A 21,498-nucleotide genomic window follows, 5' to 3' on the forward strand; every position below is an offset into this window, starting at 1 on the left:
ATATATATATATATATATATATATATATATATATATTCTTACTTGATTATTTTATTTTAGAATATGTAAATTAATTTATCTTTTTTTTGTAAAAATTAAGTTTAAATTCTCCTTCTATAAAAAAATTTCAAAAAAAATTCATATCTAAAGTAAAATTTAGGTGAATAACTTACATTGTGTTAGAATAAAATAATATAAAAGAACTAAATAAATTATTTTTTATTCTATTTATAATAGTATAAAAATTTAAAATTTATTTGACTTAATTTTTAACTTGAGCTGAATTTAAATTAGCAAAATAAGTTAATTTAGTTACAACTTTTACAATTTATAAATACTTATTCTTTTGAAATTATTCAACTCTTGCCCAATTTACCTTTTATTTAAAAAAAATTTACCTTCTATTTAAATTTACTCAAAAGTTTTTATAAAATAATTTTATTTAAGTTCAAATACCACAATCAAATTCTGCTAAATTTAAATTTAAATTATTAATTTAGATCTACAAAAAATTTACAAATACAAAATAAAATTATACAAATATTTATAATTATATTTAACTCTATTAACCATAAATGCAATCTTTAATCCAAGAAATTTCCACCTAAAAAAAATAACTTGAAATATTAAACAAAATAAAAAATAATTAAATAATTAAATAATTAAAAAGGTGGAGTAGCTAAGATTCTATGGTTATAATAAGAGATTTGTCATACCTAAATTAAATAAGTCAGAACTAAGAATTATTTTTATAATTATCGCTAACTCCATATCTCATTTTTTCATTATTTAAGAAAAACTAAATCAATCTAGTTTACTAATTTGAGTTTAGCTCAAGTTAAAAACTAAGTCAAATAAATTTTAAATTTTTGTACTACTATAAATAAAAGAAAAAAATTTATTTAATCTTTTTATATTATTTTATTCTAATATAATGCAAGTTATTTATCTAAATTTGACTTTAAGTATAAATTTTTTTCAAATCTTTTTATAAAATGAGAATTCAAACTTAATTTTTTCAAGAAAGATAAATTAATATACATATTCTAGAATCAAATAATCAAGTAAGAAAATATTTATATATATTTTTCAATATCATAAATCTTTTACACTTAAATATTTAACTTATTAATCAGTATATTTATTATCTAGTTAAAGATTTGTATTTTTTAAATATTTTTTTCAATTTAGTTCCTTAACAATTCAATTTTGTTCAATTTAATCCATATACTATATATTTTTGTTCAATTTAATTCTTATGACGTGGTACAAAATTTTTTTTTTTGAAAATTTTTTTATTTGCCATGTGACACTGACATGCCAACATGTCAGTGCCATGTTAGCATTACCACGTCATCATATTAGTGCCCTATGACACTGCCACGTTATCATGTTGGGTGCCATATGGTATTTACGTCATTAAAATGTGCCACGTCAGAGTTGATATCAATGCTAATGTCATTTGTTAATAGTAAAATTAGATATCGTTAAAAGAAGGAGCTAAATTGAAGTAATTTTCAAAATTAATTGACTAAGTTATTTCGATTTTGAGTATAAGGACTAAATTGAAAAAAATACATAAATATAAAAACTTGGTGAGTATTTTGACTTATTAAAATTGAAATTTATCCTTACCCATCATTTTTTTTAATGTGATATGGCGCTTATTAGAAAATGAAAATTTACTTTTAATTAAAATAAACAATGGGAGTGGCAAATGAAAGTCATTGCTTTGAGCTCCACTAGCCATTGTCGCAGAATTTGACATACATATATACATACATGAGCATCAAATTATAAAGAATGTGGACATTCAAAAACCAAAAGGGCAACCTTCGTCCGCAGACCCAGGTTGACCAAAAAGCATTCACCTTTACAAGCATGTGTTGTAGATCGTTCCCCCCCCTTGTTGAAGTTTGATTTGAGCTCATAGAAAATGTCTGGACCAGAGGCGGAGGGAGGCGGCTAGTAGCTGTCCCCTTCCCTCTTAAAATTTCAAAATTTAATAATATATTTTTGAAAATTTAAAAATTTTATTTTTAAAAAAATTTATAATTTCATCTTTATAAATATTAAATTTTTTATTTTTACCTTCTCAAACATAAAATTCTTCTGATCCTACCACTGGATTGGAGGACATATTCTGAATATAATAAGAGAAATGGGTTTCTATTGCAGAAGAGGAAAGAATGACGGTTCTTTTGTTCTTTAAAACGGGACGCGGAAAAAGCCTTCTGTAAAAGTCAAGGTACAAGGAGTTCTAGTTGAGTCAATCACGTGTGATATCATTAGGCTTTGCTGATAAAATGGGTCTCTGACTCTTGACGGTGCATCCGATTTGCTTCTTCCTCCGTTGTATTACGTCTACGGGGCTAGACTACCCGCTAGGCCCTTAAATTCGAGCTTAGATTTTTAGGCTTCAGCCCAATCCGATTTGAATATACTGTTTTTGTTACGTACTTGGATGTGCTATATTAATTTTAGCTAAAGAAATCTATATATCTACAGTCATAAAAAAGAAAAAAAAAACTATGTATCTATATGTACGTATAGAATTCAATTTACACAAAAGTAAGACTAAGATTATGAAAATTTTAAATATTTTTTAACTTCATTTATATTTTTTGAAGAAGACATTAATGGTTACATAAAATATTTTTTAAATAAAATGTAATTAGAAGGCTTCTTCCTTTATCATAAGCTTATATATATTTATACCATATATAAATACGGTTTGAAAGGTGTGAAAACTTATTTTTTGAAAATTATATTAACTTTCTAATTTTAATCAAATTTCAAATTTATTAGCTTTTCTTAAGGATCAAATGTATTAGTTTATTAGGTATAATATCTAAAAAAAAAATCTTAAATTATTTAAAAATTTTCAAATAAGCTTTTATTCTTTTTTTAAATTCAATCAAGTCATTATAGTTTGATTTTAGATCAAATAAGTTTTTATAATTAATTATTAACGAATGTAACTTGTCATTAATTTATATCATGTGCAATCACATGGTATGTTGATGAGTTATAATAAATGATGATACGATATATTATATGACATGATCACGTAAAATTTTTATTTTTCATGTCAAAATCATATGAGTATAAAAATGACAGGTGAAATTTAGATTGATTGTAATTAATCAACTGTTAGTTATAAAAGTTTATTTAGTCAAAATTAAAAATATAAGTACTTGATTAAATGAAATAAAAGAACAAAATCTTTAAAATTTTTAAAGTTTGATGTTATTTTATTATTATTATTAAAAAATTATAGTAATTATTATAATCTTTATTATATTAAAATAAAAAAATATCTAAAAATTGATAAAAATTTAACACAAAAAGTAATTACTTTAATAAGGTATTAAAAATTTAAACAAAAATGTCAAAACTTTTGTGTCCCTTCACACGTTCATTAGTCTGTCAATTACTTTAATTATTAGCATAATGTATTCATCAAATTGATTAGATTTAATTATTTTTTTCTACAATATATATATATAATTTCCCATTCATGGCGCAAGGAATTGCTTTAGTTGACCTTGACCAAAAGATGAGTATGATTTGTTGAGTTAAGACCTTGACTGGTGGAGTAGAAAATACGCTCGGCTCGTTTCTTGGAATTGGGGGGTGGCGGCAAAGTTGACCCGAAGCTTGAATCGCAAGGACGTTTCGCTTGCCCCTCTAAGAACTTTCCTTTGCCGGCTTTTTTCATCCCTCCATGGAACAAAAAAAAAGAAAAGGCTCTTTTCTTCCCACTACAATAGAAGCCCCACTTTGCAATACAATTACCAATATACCCATACAATTTCCAAGGTTAAGGAAATTTTTGGTACCATTTCATTTTCATGGAATAGCGGTAAGGATGTGAAGTATGCCAATAATTTCCACATGCATTTCGTTTTAGCTATTAAATTCTTTGTTGGTTCCTGACTTCCTGTTTATCTACAAAGGGACTCTAAATTAGGAATGCATCAAGAAATTCATTTATTATCCGAGGGAAATCACCGAAGAGGTTGGTAATTTGAGACAAAGAGGAAGGGCAATTTTGACAATTTGACAATTTGTAGGTCCACTATTATTTGGTATCTAACGCTATCATATAATTACTCCACAAGCTTCTCCTCTCCATCACGCAACTATTCCTTGATGAATCAAAGGCAAAACAGATCGAATTGGCTAATCTTCTTGGTCATGGATAGAGAGCAGGAAGAGCTTCAGTTTCTGGGTTTCTTTGGCATACTGAAAGAATCCATCAAAATCATATTTTCATGGAGAAAAATCTTCAGCCAAGTAACTCTAGCCCTTATTTTCCCTCTCTCTTTCATCTTCCTAGCACACATCCAAATCTCTCAGCTCCTCTTTACAAACATCTTGAGAGACCAGGACGCCTTGAATTATACCAGAGTTGGGTCTTCCAGGTATACCAAGCTGTCTGATATACTGTCATCCGAATGGACTGCGTTTTGGCTCTTCAAAGCTGCATATTTCACTTTCCTTCTCATCCTCTCGCTTCTCTCAACTTCAGCTGTTGTTTACACAATAGCATGCATCTACACAGCCAAGGAGATCTCCTTCAAGAAGGTCATGAGTGTTGTGCCCAAGGTTTGGAAACGACTTGTTGTGACTTTTCTCTGGAGTTTCGTCATTGTTATGGTCTACAACGTCCTTGCTGCAGTCTTGTTACTCTCGTCGGTTGCTTTCCTAGGACTTAGCAACGTTGGAGTCGCGATTTTTGTTGTTCTCTTCATCTTATACTTGTCAGGATTCGTTTACATCACCCTGGTTTGGCATCTGGCCAGCGTTGTTTCAGTCTTGGAAGATGTTTATGGGATCAAAGCCATGATCAAGAGCAAGGCCCTGATAAAGGGTAAGATGGGAGTTGCAGCGGCCATATTTCTCCTGCTTGTCCTTTGTTTTGTTGGGATTCAGTTGCTGTTCGAGGTTGGTGTGGTGTTTGCTCCGGTAAGCACTGAAATCAAAATTGTGATTGGAATCCTTTGCTTCTTGCTGCTGTTCAAGGTTATTCTCTTCGGGCTTGTTGCTCAAACAGTCATCTATTTTGTCTGCAAATCCTATCACCATGAGAATATAGACAAGTCTTCTTTAGCAGATCATCTCGAGGTTTATCTTGGGGAGTATGTTCCTCTCAAGGCCAAGGATGTCCAACTGGAGCAGTTCCATGTGTAATTGTATTTAAACTTGTTCTCTATTAACTAAATTTTGCGTTTTCCTTCTTTTTCTTAAGAAAAAGCTTCTGTGTTGGAATTTAATGGTTTGAGTTGAATTCTTGGAAGAAGGAAAGTACAACTGCAGTCATACTAATAAATTACTACCATTAATATTAACTGGGCATTACATCTTTTCTCTTTCACTCTCTTTGCCCTACACGTGGTCAATTCTAGAAACTCCATTTGAACTTCCTTTTAAATATGTTATAGGTATCTTATGGCCTCAAAATTTGACTATTACTTTAGCTTAGCTCATGTAAGGGCAGCATTGAATGAATTACATGTACCTTGACAAAAATTGTTCAAACTCCTAATCACTTGTACATAAACATGAAGTCATTTTTCACCTAACAGGCCCTGATTTAACATTGTGATTTGCAACCTTCCTTAAATGTAATAGTAATCTTTATTTTTCTTTTTAATGTTGATTTAATGCTCACTAATAATTAAGAGTCTACTTTTATCTGGTCGACCCTTTTTTTATGGGTATTGCCTAACCAATTCTCGAAGCAGTCTCAGCTTTCTTCCAATATTGTATATCAGTTAAACCAAATTCTTGTGTAGTACTATTTAAATGAGAATTTCTCACTTCAAATCAAGGTGTACAGATGTTCAACCATGCTGACATGCAAAACAATCAAGTTAGTTGCAGAGCACTATTAATTTTTGTTATTTATGAATAGGCACGATGATATGATTTCTAAATAAATTAAAATGTCACAGATGATTATATCCTTTTTTTTTTATTCGGATACAGCGTTAAAAATAAAAATATTGCCACTTCAACATTTTTCTTAATTTCCAATGAGTTTTTTCTACAATTAAATTCTCATTTGGAAGATTTGAAATTTATTAAATTTTTTTACATAGTACCTAAAAAATCTTTTAAGTAAATTATTCAAAAAAAATTTAAATAAATTTTAATTTTTTATTAAGATCAATCAAGTTACTGTATTTTTATTTTAAATTAAATAAACTTTTATAACTAATGACTGAGTAACTATTATTAGTCAAAATGTCACTTATCATTGTATACCATGTGACTTTGACATTAGATACTGATATGTTATAATCGAAGCCGAAGCTATAGCATTTTTAAAGGGGGCTAAACAGAATAAGATACTAAACAGTCAAAGAGAATTCTATAAATAATTCAATTCTCATTCATCTAAAAGATTAAATAAAATTCACAAGATAATTGATACATAGAATATTGCATATTAACAACAATAATGGCTTCATATATATATATATATGATTGAACGAAACTATGAAATGAGCCTCTCTAACTCTTTGCGCACAATAGTGGAAGCGAACAATTTTTCGAACTCAAATAAATTGCCTATTTATGTTGTGTATTTTACATGAAATGGCTCAAGAAAGTTTTTCTTTTTTTTTTTCCTCTTAAATTACTAATTAACGTATTGGGTTATTGGGTTGAACTATTGAAATATAATATGTCATGATAAACTATTGGGTTAGACTGTTAAAACATAATATGTTAGGCTTAGATTTGTACTAAAACTTAATGGGTTTGGGTTAATAGGCTCTCTTTTATTATTATTTTTTTAATTTGATAGGCTTAACATATTAAGTTAAAATTTATTTACAAGGCTTAACTAGCAATATACTGACTGTGATGACTCTAATTTCATTAAATAGTTTGAAAAATAAAAATAACCACTAAACAAAAAAATAATTTTGAGGGTAATTAAAAATATATATAATAAATAAAATTTTATTGAAAGAAATACAAACATTTTTTTCTTTCAATTTGTATGTATATTCTTGTTACTTAAAGTTTGTAAACAAACATGCAAAAACGTACTGGTTATTTTGAATAAAAAATGATACATTTATAAAATTCTAAGTAATAGTGCAATATTGCAACTTATATTTGAAAATTACATAATAATTTATTAATTTTTTAAAATTAAAATCATAAAAAATAAAATTCACATAATAGAAAAAAATATTATAAGTAAAAGATAGAACCCGCATATAACATAATAAAAAAGAAAGAAAAAAGAATATGGTTGATAGTTCATAGAAATTTGTGAAAATTTTTTTTATAGAGATTTAGAACATATAAGTAAATAGAATATAAATAATAATAATAATAATATAAATAAAATAAAATAAAATTGAGTCAGCTATATGGAATCATTTTGCTATTCTTTATTTGTATTAATTATTGAATAAAAAATTATTTTGAGGAGGGCCATTAAGAGAATTTATGAAAAAAAATTAAAATTTTATAAATTATGAAAAAAAATTTAAAATTTTTTGAGGGGCCATGACCCCTCATTCTTTAAGGAGGCTCCTCCCCTAGTTATAATAAATAATGACATGATTATAGCATTTTTCGTTTTTCATATAGTATCATATGAATATAAAATGATAAATGACATTTTGATTATTGGTAATTGTCAACCACTAATCTTGAGAGTTTTTTTGATTCAAAATAAAAGTAAAAGAATTTAATTAAATGAATAATGATTTATTTGAATTTTATTAAATAACTTTAAATTTTTTTCGAATATTATATCAACTCTTTTTTAAAATTCCACTTAATATTACTCTCAAAATATGGGGCAAGATTTTCAATTTTATCAAGTTTAAAAAAATAATGATAAATAGTTAATAATTACCTTAATAGGATGAAGGGATTCCAATATATATTTTATTAAGGTAAAATACCTAAACCTTTAAGTTTTAATCAAAATTCCATACGGATCTATTAATTTTCAAAATAGATAATGAAACTCAAAAGTGCAAATACCGTTAACAGAAAATATAAAAGAACTAAAATACCCTTTCTTTTTTCTATTTGTTTTCTTTCAAACAATGTGGCCAGTCGGTGCAATTTCATTCGTCGGCCGACCTCCCCACGACATGTGCAGTGATCCTTAGGGCTTGAATTTTTGTTTGCAAAAAAATATTAAAATTAAAAAATATAATTTATATAATAGTAATTTTTAAAATTAATAAAGGGTAAATTTATCTTTTTAATATTGTTATATCATCAAACTAACGAAAATACTAACGGTTGGATCTATATGTCAAGAGAAAATTTTTTTTTGGGGGGAATTGTCAATTTTGAAAACTAATGGACCCGTGTAAAATTATAACTAAAATTTAAAAAATTCTAAATATTTTACCCTATTTATTAAGAACACATGGCAATTGTTGATTGCATTAAAGATAATTATTAATTTCTGTCATTAATTTTTTAAAATAAATAAAATGAAAAAATTACATCTTCGAAAAAAAAAAATAATAGATTGAATTTTCTTATGAATTTATATATTACATGAAGATATTACATTCATGATCAAATAATTTCACTATATATCAAGTAGTATATCTATAGAAGAAATTTAAAAACAAACCAAATAAAATTAACTTAACATTAGATTACATTTACACATACTAACGCTTGAATTTGAGCTTTAAAAGTTTTAGAACTTTCTTGTTGTCATTGAGATAAGATCTCATTGACATAAATTAAAATTTAAAATCTATATTATTAAATAAAGTTAATTCATGAGTTTTTAATATCACGACTTAAGAGCTACCAATTTAATTATCAAAAATATTTAAAATATAAAATAAATCATAACATCAAATATTAAATTAAAAACATTTTTGTAATTTGGTTGTTTGAGTCAAGATTTCCCTTTTAGGTTGCGTTTGGTATGTTGTTAGGAGTGTGATTGTTGAAAATATGACTACTGAATATATGATTGTTGGGAATGTAATTACTAAGAACATAGCTTTGTAGTATTTGATATAACATGAAAAAATGATGATTACAAAGAATGTGATTGTTGAGAGATTTACATTGTAAAATTTGTTTTGAAAGTATTTTACTGTAAATTTATAAAATTATCCATATGTATAAAAATATAAAATTGAATAAATTTATAGTTTTTTAATGTAAAATTTTAACTTTTTGATGTTATTCTTCAAATAATAAATAATAAAAATAACATAATATGTTAATATTAAAATATATAAAATTTCTAAATATTTAACTTAAAAAGATATATTTACCTAACCAATTTTCGTAACTTTCTCTTGTCCATGGGAAGTCACTTTCCCCCCAACCCAAGAGGGAATCATATTCCCTATTGGTCTTGGAATGTCATTATATTACAATATCATTACATTGTAAAAGTAACACATCAAACATGATACAGTAATTACATTCAATTAAAATACTTACACGGTGCTTTAAATATTGCTGGCAGTAGTCAATGAGGAAGAAAATAAAACGGCAACTTAAGGCCCAAGTCTTAAGGGGAGTACTTGTACTGGAATTATCACTTGACATTCTCCGATGGCGATGAATCAAAATTCAAATATTTAACACAAAAGCGGGAAAAGGCAGTGCACTTAACCTATTGGAAGAGCCCCCTTTAATTATTTACTATCTTCAATTTTGCCCCACATACTTCACTGTCTTTGATTTTTCTTTTGTATAAAATCCACACCCAACTAAACAATTCGTGAGACATTTTCATCTTTCAAAGAAACTGAAGGAAATGGCGGACAAAGAGAAGAGCAGTGTTCGAAAGCCTCTAAGCTTAAACGACAGCCACTATCGTTTCCTGCAAGATTTCTCTGCTCCTCCCAAACCCATCCCTAAACCCTCATCCTCGAGTACTCTACTCCCTCTTTTCTTTTTTTTTTTTGTTTATAAAGTAACAATTTGGGTTTGGTTCCTAAATGGGTTCTCTCTCTCTCTCTCTCGGGCTATGCCTTGATTATTGATTTGATTGTTATTGCTTCTGCAGAAGAAGAAGAAGAGTCTGAGGAGGAGACATTCCAAGTACGACGTCGTCTTTGCAAACAAACCCATAAAGATGATTCTATTCCTCACTTCTCTGGAATCACTGATTTTGATTCTCCTATTGGTATCTAAACTTGTTCTGTTTTCCTTTTAAATGTTTACATGTTTTTTTTTTCCCCTCTCTTTTTATTTGTCGGGTTTTGAGTTTCTTTACTAAAAATTATATACTTTTTGTTTACATGCTTTTTTTCTCCTCATTTGTAAAATGGTTTTTGATTTTGATCAAGTAGAAATTTGGGAAAGGGGGTTGGAGCTTGGCACATTGAGTATGGATATATGCAATTAAATTGAGCTACATTATTAGGTGCGGTTTTCATTTTCTTTTCTAGGACATGAAATATTTTTCTGTTTACATGCTTTTTATCTGCTTTTTGTTTGATGGGCATTTATTTTCGTTTCTTAAAGATAATAATAGCCTGATATGTTTTACGTGTCTTTTTTTTCCTGCCCTTTTTCTCTTGCTGGTTAAGATTTCCTTGTACTTTTTTTTTTTTTCTGAAAGATAGATGTTTGGTTTTTTGAATGAATTGATTTCAGAAGAAGAACCAAAGCCTGCAAAGGTAAAAATTGAGGGTAGGCGTCGATTGTGTAAAATCTCATCTCGAGATGATGGGGATGCTGGGAAAACATCAATTCTTAATGAACCTAATTTTTCTGAAATTTGTGATTTTGATTCACCTTTACCAACAAGGCACGTGAGTGAGGGTGGAAGTCAAATTAGGGATATCTTAAATGACTTGAGCTCCAAGCTTGAGCTTTTGTCTATAGAGAAAAAGGCAGCGCCCCCAAAAAAAATTCCAGAATATGCTAGTGCTGAGTCTTCATTTTCTGGTTCGCCTGATCCATCTGATTCCTCATCAGGTGTGATTGTGACTAAGAATGTTGGAGGTGGTGTTCAGGGTGTGGTTGATTTGTGTGAAGATGAGGTTGATTTTTTTGAGAAGGTACATAAGACCAAGGATACTCATAATGTAGGGTTGATGAAGAAGGAATCAAACAGGGTTGATGAGAAATTGGTGTCTGCAAGACAGTCTTTTGAGTCAAATGTTGAGGAGGAAAAAGAAAAGAGTGAATTGCAGGGTGACTTTGGGGATGGCACTCTTGTTACTAGGGTACGTGAACCTAAAAAAAATTTTCGAAGGCTAAAGAAGAGTGAGCACAAAAATGTGTATGAGCGGTTGCAGTCTTTGGGTAGATCTTTTGCATCTAAATATGAAGAAGAAGAGGATCATGATGATCAATCTGAGGAAGTTGATGAGCTGGAAGATGACACCTTATCAGAGGTTGACCAGCCGTTTATTTTGAGCGGCCCAAAATCAACCTATAAGCTGCCGACTAAGATTGCGAAAATGTTGTACCCGCACCAGCGCGAGGGCTTGAAATGGCTTTGGTCTTTGCATTGCCAGGGTAAGGGTGGAATCTTAGGGGATGATATGGGCCTGGGTAAAACAATGCAGGTAAGAAAATGTATAATTTTTTTTTAGATATTGTCATTTAAGTATTATTCTTAATTTGTTATTTTGGTAGATTTGTGGCTTTCTAGCAGGTTTATTTCATTCAAAGTTGACTAAAAGAGCTTTAATAGTTGCCCCCAAGACGTTGCTCTCTCATTGGATCAAAGAACTATCTGTTGTGGGCCTTTCTCAGAAGACTAGAGAGTGAGGCTTTTTGACTTTAAAATTTCATTGTATTCTTGGATGTTAAAATTCATATCCAATTAGTTTGACTAATCATTTATTTGTGCTTTTGTGTAGGTACTTTGCAACTTCTGCTAAAACTCGGCAATATGAGCTCCAATATATACTTCAGGTCAGAGCTGCCTATTTAGAACCCAAACATGATACCGTATATAGAAGTACATCATATTCTGCATGTAAACTAGAGAGCATAAGTGTAGCTTCAAGATCAATTTGAATTCTAATGAAGCTAGATTTTTGCAAGTTTTTTGATCTGGATCAACTTTGGTCAATTTGAAAGTTTATTTGATTGGAAGTTTTTGAATGTTTGAGATTGTTTCTTCATTTATGGTGTTACTGTTTACTTTGCATGTATGCTTTCATACCAAAATGACTGCAATTCCTTTTTTTAGCTTGTTATTGTGCACTATATTAGTGTTTCATTGGTTTTTCTTGTTTCTTATAGGACCAAGGTGTTCTTTTAACAACATATGATATTGTAAGGAACAACTGTAAATCTTTAAAAGGAGAAAGTTACTGCAATGATGATGATGATGAGGATGGTATCATATGGGACTACATGATTCTCGATGAGGTAGATATTGCAATGCCATTTGTAATTCAGAATTTTTAGGCTTTGGTTACCTAATAAAATTTATGGAATTTCTGACTTTTGTGACGGGCAGAGATTCTTTTGTTGTGGGGTTCATATTCAAAAGCTGTTGAATTTGCAAAATAGGATAAATCCAATGAACGTATTTAAGATGTTTTATTTTTTTGTCTCTTGCATACTCATTATCTTGATTGGTAGAAAATGTGTACATGCCAACTCACACAACTTGTCTCTTTTACAGTTTGCATTTGCTTAATATCTTATTTCCTTCTGAATGTTCAGTTGTCTTTTTTTAAGTGCATAATGTTCCTTTAGATGACTTGCATACTGCATTACCACTCCAGGGGCATCTCATAAAAAATCCTAGCACACAAAGGGCAAAAAGTTTGCTTGATATACCAAGTGGTCATCGGATAGTCATAAGTGGCACACCAATTCAGAACAATCTTAAGGTACTATTTTTGGCATTAATCTTCATTTTTTTTCTATTCAGAACAATCTTATGATATTCCACTCTGTTTTTGCTCTTTATTGCTTTGTATTAGGAACTATGGGCCTTGTTCAACTTCTGTTGCCCTGAGCTACTTGGTGATAATAAATGGTAATTATTTTCTTCATGCTTTACTTGAGTTTATTATGTTTCTTCTTCTTCTAACTTAAGTTTGTTATTCTCTCAGGTTTAAGGAAAGATATGAACATGCTATTTTACGTGGAAATGACAAAAATGCCTCAGAGAGGGAGAAGCGTGTTGGCTCAACGGTTGCAAAGGTATTGTTTTAATTTTCATTGCCTGATTAGAATGTGCTTAATGGCTCAAAATCTTGGTCATCTTTCTGTTGTTATTCTGATGTTAAATTCAACTTACTTTTCTGTAAAGATGCAATGTTGCAGAAATTGTTTTATCAATCTTTAGATTCCTGACCGTCCATGTATTACTCACTTGCTCAATTTGCTTGAGTACGCATCAATCTTTGCTGCCTCCAGTCTCACAGGATTTGCTTTGTAAGAAGTTGATTTAAAGTCAAATTGCTTTTCTGTGAAAATGCAGTGTTGCAAAACCAATTGCTACCTAAATTGTTACTTGCTTAATTTGCTTTAGTTCATGTCAATCTTTGCTGCCTTCATTCTCACAGGACTTACTTTGTGAAACAATGTATACGGTCAAGTTTACTGTGTAAGATCCTGGTAAAATCTGATAGAATATAAATGCTGAAGTTTTTGCTGATGTTGCAAGGTAATGGATCATGGTTCAGGTCAAATTAATTAGTGATATAATTGCAATTCATGGAGCATAATTTACTTTGTTTTTTAATGTTTAATTACCTGTGTTTCACTTCCATCTTAACTTTCATTCTTAAAGTGTCCTTTATTTTGGATCCATTATGCATGCCCCGTTGCTTGTTCTTGTTTTTTCTCCAGTGATGGCCATTGAGAAGTTCTTGAAATGCAAGATTTTTTTGCCCTGTTTTTCCTCTCTACATAGGAGCTAAGAGAACGTATTCAACCTTACTTTTTACGCCGGTTAAAGAAAGAGGTATTCTGTGAAGATGATGCCACAACTGCCAAGCTTTCTAAGAAAAATGAGATCATTGTGTGGTTAAAGTTGACTGGTTGCCAGGTGCAAATTCATTAAACTTGTTTTTTATAAATTTTTTCTGAATGTTACTCCTGGTTGTGGATTTGCTAGTTTTTCTGATCATCTCATTGTTATTCCTGTCTTCTCTTTAGCGACGACTGTATGAAGCCTTTTTGAGGAGTGAGATAGTTCTCTCGGCTTTTGATGGCTCACCTCTAGCTGCATTGACGGTACCGTGTTCTGTTTAATTTTTGCCTTCTCCTGTTGTTCTTCCAGCTTCTTTTTAATTTTTTGTGTTCTAGGTTGTTTCATTACATACTGGTGTGCGTGTGCATGCATCTGTTTTCTGGGTAAATGTGTCTATCAAATGTAGAAACTATGCTTTTAAGATTTTGGAGCTTTTTTTTACAAGGAATAGTTTTCGGGGATTTTGGTTGTCATTCACCTTTAGAGTTGTATGCTTCAAGTCTGATTAAATGTCCAAGGATAATACCACCTTTACAATAGTTATTCCTTGCTGTGCTGAAATTTCAGTTATGAGAACATATTTAATGTTTGTTTATGAGAACTCAAAAGAATTGTTTTTCTCTTCTCAATCTGTTTGAGAGGTGCAAGGAAATTTAGTATCTCCTTTTGAAGAGAAATGGTTCTTCTACAATGCTTTGAACTGGAGGATTCACCTTCCATTGCAGTTGCTTGCCTAGAATATTTATGTTGAAATGGAATATTTTTTTAGGCTATGTACATGTTCAGTAAGAATTTATTATTTCTCAGATTCTGACAAGAGAAAGTTTCACTTCTAAAGTTACTTGTCTTTTTGGTCTATCTGCACTTTCCAGACTTTTCTAATCATATTCGAATTATTTATGATGCATTATTGTTCCATTAGTTATTATTTTTATGTCGCCTAGCTGAAACAGTTTGTGTGGTTGCTTGTGCAGTTGTAATGTTATTCCCTTTTAGTCTTTGTATGAGGTAATAAGAAAAATTGCCAATTGTTTGAAGCAGATTCTGAAAAAAATATGTGATCACCCACTTCTCTTGACAAAGAGAGCTGCTGAGGATGTACTGGAAGGGATGGATTCAATGCTGAATTCGGAAGATGCTGGCATGGCAGAAAAGTTGGCAATGCATGTTGCTGATGTTGCTGAAACAGATGACTTTCAAGATAATCATGACAATCTCTCATGCAAAATATCTTTTTTACTCTCACTTTTGGTTAGGCTCCAGTTACATATAGATATTTTTTGGTTTAAACTACTTGTATATAGATTGATGCCATGAGGTAATAATCTTGTTTACAAGTCTAATACATTTTATGCTATTTTGCAGGATACTTTAATTCCAAGGGGCCACCATGTTCTTATATTTTCTCAAACCCGTAAAATGCTCAATCTTATTCAGGTTTTTTTCAAGACCTTGACTTTCTAGCACATGTTCCTTTTGGGGCATCATGTTGTCAACCTGTCAAAGCTTCTCATAGTTTTGTTCCTAGTATGAGAAAATTGGTAGGAATTTTGTGGACTAGGTTTTTATTTCAAGGGAAGAACCTTTAGGCTATTTCTAGAATTTGACCCCTAAAAATTTACATTAACTGCAGCTAAAGGAAAACAAATTTACTGTTGTGGTTGCATGCAAATTTATTGTTGAGAATAGAGGTCAACACATGCCATTCCAGCCCCCTCCCCTATTCTTTTGTTTTATCCTCTACCCTCCATCTTTCACAAAGTGTAGCTCCTTTCCCCTTCTTTTTCTTTCATTTTCTGTTGGGTTTATTACTTGATGTTTTTATGTCTTGTTGAAGTATTCTATGAGATAGCATTGGCAGAATTATTGCTTGGACTGCTGAAGTTGCTCCAATACATTTGCCAATTTAGTTGTCATTGTGAGGCAATTGTACCATATAAATTTTTTTTCCATGATAAAACACAACCTTTTAGAGCAGAGTGATTTCTATTTCATACTCATTTTATCTGAAGAGAAGAAAATGAAGTTTCTTAACAGTGGGAGGTAATAAGTTAGAAAATATGGAGCGTGTTTTCTTGATTTCCGAGATATTTGTACTTAGCTGAAAACCGTAGTCAAAACCAGTGTTAAGCATTGCGTCTGAAGCTTATGAAAGATATGGTTGGGACTCTTTTGCATTTAGGCTAAGTAATTATCTGGAACCATTACATTATTGTTATCATTGGTCCTTCTATGAAATATTTAGGGGAGCTACAGATATGATATAGCCAATATCTGTCTGGCATGTTTTGTACATCTTTTGATCTATAGATCACTTTGAAACTGTCATTTTACTCAAAACATAATAAAGTAACTCTTGAGTGGAATCTCAAGAAGAGAATTTGGTAATAAAGTAACTCTTGAAGGTATTGAAGAGAATTAAAACATTATGTCCATCAAATTTCACAGACAAAATAAGGTGATGGGTTCTGTTAGATAACTACTCCATCTGTGGTTGCAATTTAGAATTTTGTCTATTTTCTGAGAAATTCTCTAGAGTGGAATCTCTGTCCCATTTTAAAATCATCTCCTTAATTGGTGCTCCTATATGCATGATTGAAGAGTTGAGGTGTGAAAGAAATTTCTTTATTATATTATGCAGGATTTTGTTGTACATTGTTATTCAGCGTATGGAAATTCACTGACATGGATATTTTTATCTTCAATAAGAATGACCTTTTCGGCATATGAAACTATAAAGTTAAAGGTTTTCAAATTTCTTGTCATGCTTAGTTAAGAAAACATAAATGTCTCTTTTTTCCCCCTCTTTTGTCTTCTCTTCTTCCCTTTATATGTTAAAGATTTACTTCTTTGTCTCCTTGACATACTTTCTGTTATGTTGAAATAATGTTCTTAACTTGTTGGCAATAATAATAGCATTCTATATTATAATAATATATTTTAAATATGTCAAGTGGAATCAATCAGTTTCACAACATAATTGTTAATGGAACTTGAATTGGGGAAATTTATTATACATCATTACAGTTGGCTTTGACTTGGTTTTAAATGCTTAAAATAGTAGACCTGAGATGTAAGCTGAAGATCTCTTTAAAATGTTTTTTCTTCTTGATTTGGAATTTATCATACGTTAGACTTTTATGTCTGGGGGCAATATGTGATTAGCTTTGACCATTCACAGGAATCTCTAGCATTGAACGGCTATAAATTTTTACGTATTGATGGTACCACAAAAGCAAGTGATAGAGTGAAGATTGTTAATGTAAGTGCTTTGCAGAAATTAGGCTGATGATAAATTCTCTCTTAATGCCCATACGTTTGTGTCACATGATATTCACTTCTCTTTCAATTTCAGGATTTTCAAGAAGGCACTGGGGCTCCTATATTTCTTCTGACATCTCAAGTTGGTGGTCTAGGCCTCACACTTACAAAAGCTGATCGTGTCATTGTGGTTGATCCTGCATGGAACCCAAGGTTTTTTCTTAAGCTCTTCAATTTATTTTTTTCTAGTATTATTTGATTATATGCTATTTAATTTTAGAAATGAAGAATTTGGTAGAGTTGTGAGGTATGTCTAATCACCAAGATAATGTGGGGGATATTTTTCTCTATTTCCAATTGAATATATATCTTTACATTCTTATGGCATCTTTGCAACCTCGAGTCTTGTGCCAATTAGGTTTGATTCTGTCCTGTTTAATTCTTCTGATTATCTATTTTTGTAATTCCATAATATGTGAAGTATATGCCATGTGCTAGACTGTGTTGATAAAGGAAGAAGCTAAGATGAAAACAAAAGGAGTACTAAAATGTTGTAGTGTGATTTTATTTCAGCACGGCACTGAGGAAACAACTGCCATGTTGAAACAAAAAGGAGGGAAGGGGCTCATTTTCTTTGTAGAACCTTCCCAACCCAACCTTTGTTTATTTCGAAGTTGGATTGCCCAAGTTGGGTATGTGGAGAAAATTTAACAATCTACTTACTTGGGGCTTCTTTTAGGCCTATGGTTAAAGTTTGTTAAAGAAATAAGCTTGATATTCAAGTAACAGAATGGAGTTGCACCAATTATTTGGTTCATTTTGATTCTTTCCATGCATGTGGCATGTGTTCATGTGAAGTAACATTATTTTCTCAGAATTTGTCATGAAGGGGGATGAAAGAGCTACAAAATCAATACTTTGTCTAAACTTTGCCCGCTGAAAGTTTGATCTGTATTTAAAGGTGCTGTAAGAAATACTACATTCAACACCCTCAATGTGTGGAGGGGAGACAATATATTTTTGCTAAATAATTTAATTTTTTTTGTATTCTGTAATAAAAGAAGAAATGCCTGTAAAATGTGTCCTAGGGAATACATAGGGTTGGTGGAGGTGAGAAGAGTGGGCATGTTAAGAACAATTGACGAAATGATGCAAAGTTCTTTATCTGATTTTAATAAATTGTTTTTTCTTTTCCCATATTTCTCCAGTTGTATGTTATTTGTTCTAGTTTTATTGTTATGAACAAACCATGCTGCTGTGCATCCGAAAAGTGTATCTTCTTCACCTAAACAATTTCTGCTTCTGTGGGAAGGTCACTGTCATGTTTCAGGGTTAATAAAATATTTCATACTTTTGCAGCACGGATAACCAAAGTGTTGATCGTGCATATCGAATTGGGCAAAAGAAGGATGTTCTTGTGTACAGGTTGATGACCTGTGGAACTGTTGAAGAAAAGATATACAGAAAACAGGTTGAAGAGAACCTTGCATTTTCCTTGTTATTTACTGCCATGTAGATTATATTTCACATTACCTTTATGTTAAGTTGCTGGGACTCCCAGGTGGTTATTGGTTAGTGGCCCATATTGCTGTTATTATTGTAACTATGCATCAAGAAATCAATGTTCAATTTATCTGACAAAACAATAACTATTTTCAGACAATATATTGACACTTTGGATTCTAGTTTACATGTAGGATTTGGCATGCTTCTGGCCATGTAGCTGCAGTTCTCTCTTAGTTTTATCTTGGTGGTGTGTTAGCTAAAAGTCTGACTATTTGCACAAATTTACTTTTTTGGCAAAAATTTGTGATTTAGATATATAAGGGGGGATTGTTTAAGACTGCAACCGAGCACAAAGAACAGATTCGTTACTTTAGCCAGCAGGTATGCTTTAATAACAACTTGTTGTCTGGTGGAATTTAAAGCATGTAGTACTTTATCGATGTGTTATATACTTGTACTTCTGTTTGAATATTGCTTTCAGGATCTTCGGGAACTTTTCAGTCTTCCTAAACAGGGGTTTGACATTTCGCTCACCCAAAAGCAATTACATGAAGAGCATGATCGCCAACATAAAATGTACTGAACTAATTCTATCTAACAGTGTGATTTGATGTTAAATATTACATTCTTTATTTGCTGAAAGTCTTTTTTTTTTTTTTTACAATGGCAAAACTGTGCTATTCATATCTTGGTTTGGTGGCAGTGAAGTAACACAAATTATAAGGGTAATGAAGCCAAAAGTATGATGAAATTTGACTCTTTCTGTTGTAGTGTTAATTAAGAACTACCTTCTACATGAACATTCTATAGTTTTCTACTTTTCTTGAATATAGAGTCCTGTGATGAAGTGTTCATTCTCCTGTTGGGACCAACTCAATCTTGTAATTTTTATTCGAGTTATTTCTTTGCTTTTTTATATATATAAAATATTAGCAATTTTATGCAATGGTGTAGAGCAACATAGCACTTGCTTGTTTGTAGATGCACATTGCAATTTTTGACTTTACAGTCTGTTTATATTACATTCATCTATTATGCATTCTTCTTTCTCTATATTTTGATTTTTGTTATTGTTCTTATAGGGATGAGTCATTGGAAACCCACATAAAATTTCTAGAAACTCTGGGAATAGCAGGAGTTAGTCATCACAGTTTACTTTTCTCTAAAACAGCACCTGTACAAGTTGTACAAGAAGATGAAGACATATGGTAAAAACTCTGCCTCTTTTTGGCTCTCTACTGCCTTCTGATTCAATTGATGTACCTAGCTTCATGGGTTATAGAATGATACTGTTGTCCATTAAAATTATAACCATTTCAAACATGAACTGAACTTTATCTTAATTGTGGAATCAGGAGAAAAGGAACTACAACTGTGGGACATTCATCTTCAAGCTCTTCAGTTGAGCGTAATATTGATGGGTACTTCTAATGATCATCATTTATATTCGGGATATAATCTGCACCTGTCTGGAATGTTGTAGTAATTGCTCACATGTTTGACAGGGCTGAATATGCTTTCAAGCCAAAGGATATCAGACTGAATAGGAAAATCTCTTCCCCCGAGAGTGCAGCTAAATTAACTGAGAGTGAAATTAAAGAGAGAATTAATCGGTTGTCTCAAATATTTTCTAATAAGGTATGATTTTGAATCAAATTTCTTCATTGAGTTATAATGTTGTGCATAACAATCTTGTGGGCATTGCTTTCTTGAATTATTACTGGTATTTGCCAGCAGCAAGCAGTTAGGCAGTTCAGTTGATGCCACATTTCAGGGTTAAATAATGCAAATCAAATTAAAGTTTTACGATGGCTGGGTTCTCTTTCTCGGAAGTTTTTCTCTGATTTTCTGGTTGGGTTTGTTTGTAAAATTATATTTGGATCCTACTCCAATTGATTTATCTATCAATTCATGTAATATTTTCTTAGGTTTTGTTGTTTTTGTGTGAGCAATAATAGATATTCAGCTCAAAGCAGTGCCATTTACAGCTAATTCGGACATTGGTGTTTAGGTTAATCTAATTGTGTGATTTAGGGAAAAGTTCAAGCTAGTCAACATGAATCACAGTTCAAGCCTGCAAACTTGTGTCAATAATCACAGTTCAAGTCTTAGAAGTAGGCAAGCAATGAAATCATATTTGTTTTTCATTACCCTTTAGTTTTATATCAATATCTGAAGATACCTCGGGTCGAAAGTATTTTGATTTTGCATAACCTCTGCTTTTATATCAATCTCTGAAGGCCTAGCTCTAGTTTTAATGTTCCAAATTTGTCGACAGGTTACTGTTTCAAGGTTGCCTGATAAGGGAGCAAAGATAGAGAAGCAGATTGCTGAGCTGAACGAAGAGCTCCACAAGGTGAAGATGGCAAAAGAAGCTAAAGATGAAGTAGGTGTAGATGACATAACTGGAGAACTCCAAAGAGTGTTGAATGTATAGGAGGTCAGGGAAATGCTTGGCTATCTGAATTTTTTGCCAAGTCCGAATCTAGTCCGACCTGATGGTGGTGGAAATAGTTAAATGGATGTCTTTGTGGGTAGACTTTAGCTCTTATAAACAATGCCCTTCTTTTTGTACACAAGAAATCAACGATATCAAAATTACAAACCGATAATTTATATGCCTTAATGCAAAGTATCATATGCCTCCATTTTGCTTGCATTGTACCAATTTACTTACAAGTTTAGCTCTCTTTTCTCTTATGCAAGGCATATCTTGTCATTTTTTTGTTGTACGATGGTGTAATTGGTTTGCTTGCAAAGTTAACACAATTATTATGTTATAGTTAAAGAAATGATATAATCTTTGA

At 31.0% G+C, this 21,498-nt stretch overlaps 2 protein-coding genes across 2 annotated transcripts; both read left to right on the top strand.

Annotated features, from left to right (window-relative positions):
• LOC18611873 lies at positions 4,201–5,196 on the top strand. Its single transcript, XM_018117091.1, has one exon. It carries the CDS (start codon positions 4,201–4,203, stop codon positions 5,194–5,196), a length of 996 nt encoding a protein of 331 aa, XP_017972580.1.
• On the top strand, positions 9,577–21,348 carry LOC18611874 (protein CHROMATIN REMODELING 24). The gene is made up of 22 exons (XM_007048345.2): positions 9,577–9,902; positions 10,037–10,156; positions 10,630–11,549; positions 11,620–11,750; positions 11,847–11,901; positions 12,235–12,363; positions 12,726–12,833; positions 12,927–12,982; positions 13,059–13,149; positions 13,865–13,999; positions 14,110–14,187; positions 14,966–15,175; positions 15,290–15,361; positions 17,106–17,186; positions 17,280–17,398; positions 18,545–18,656; positions 19,004–19,072; positions 19,173–19,267; positions 19,774–19,899; positions 20,047–20,112; positions 20,197–20,329; positions 20,970–21,348. Exons 1-22 carry the CDS (start codon positions 9,785–9,787, stop codon positions 21,126–21,128), a joined length of 3,183 nt encoding a protein of 1,060 aa, XP_007048407.2. The 5' UTR covers positions 9,577–9,784; the 3' UTR covers positions 21,129–21,348.

Source organism: Theobroma cacao, chromosome 1 (assembly GCF_000208745.1).
Source record: "Theobroma cacao cultivar B97-61/B2 chromosome 1, Criollo_cocoa_genome_V2, whole genome shotgun sequence".
In the NCBI taxonomy this organism is placed as follows: Eukaryota; Viridiplantae; Streptophyta; class Magnoliopsida; order Malvales; family Malvaceae; genus Theobroma; species Theobroma cacao.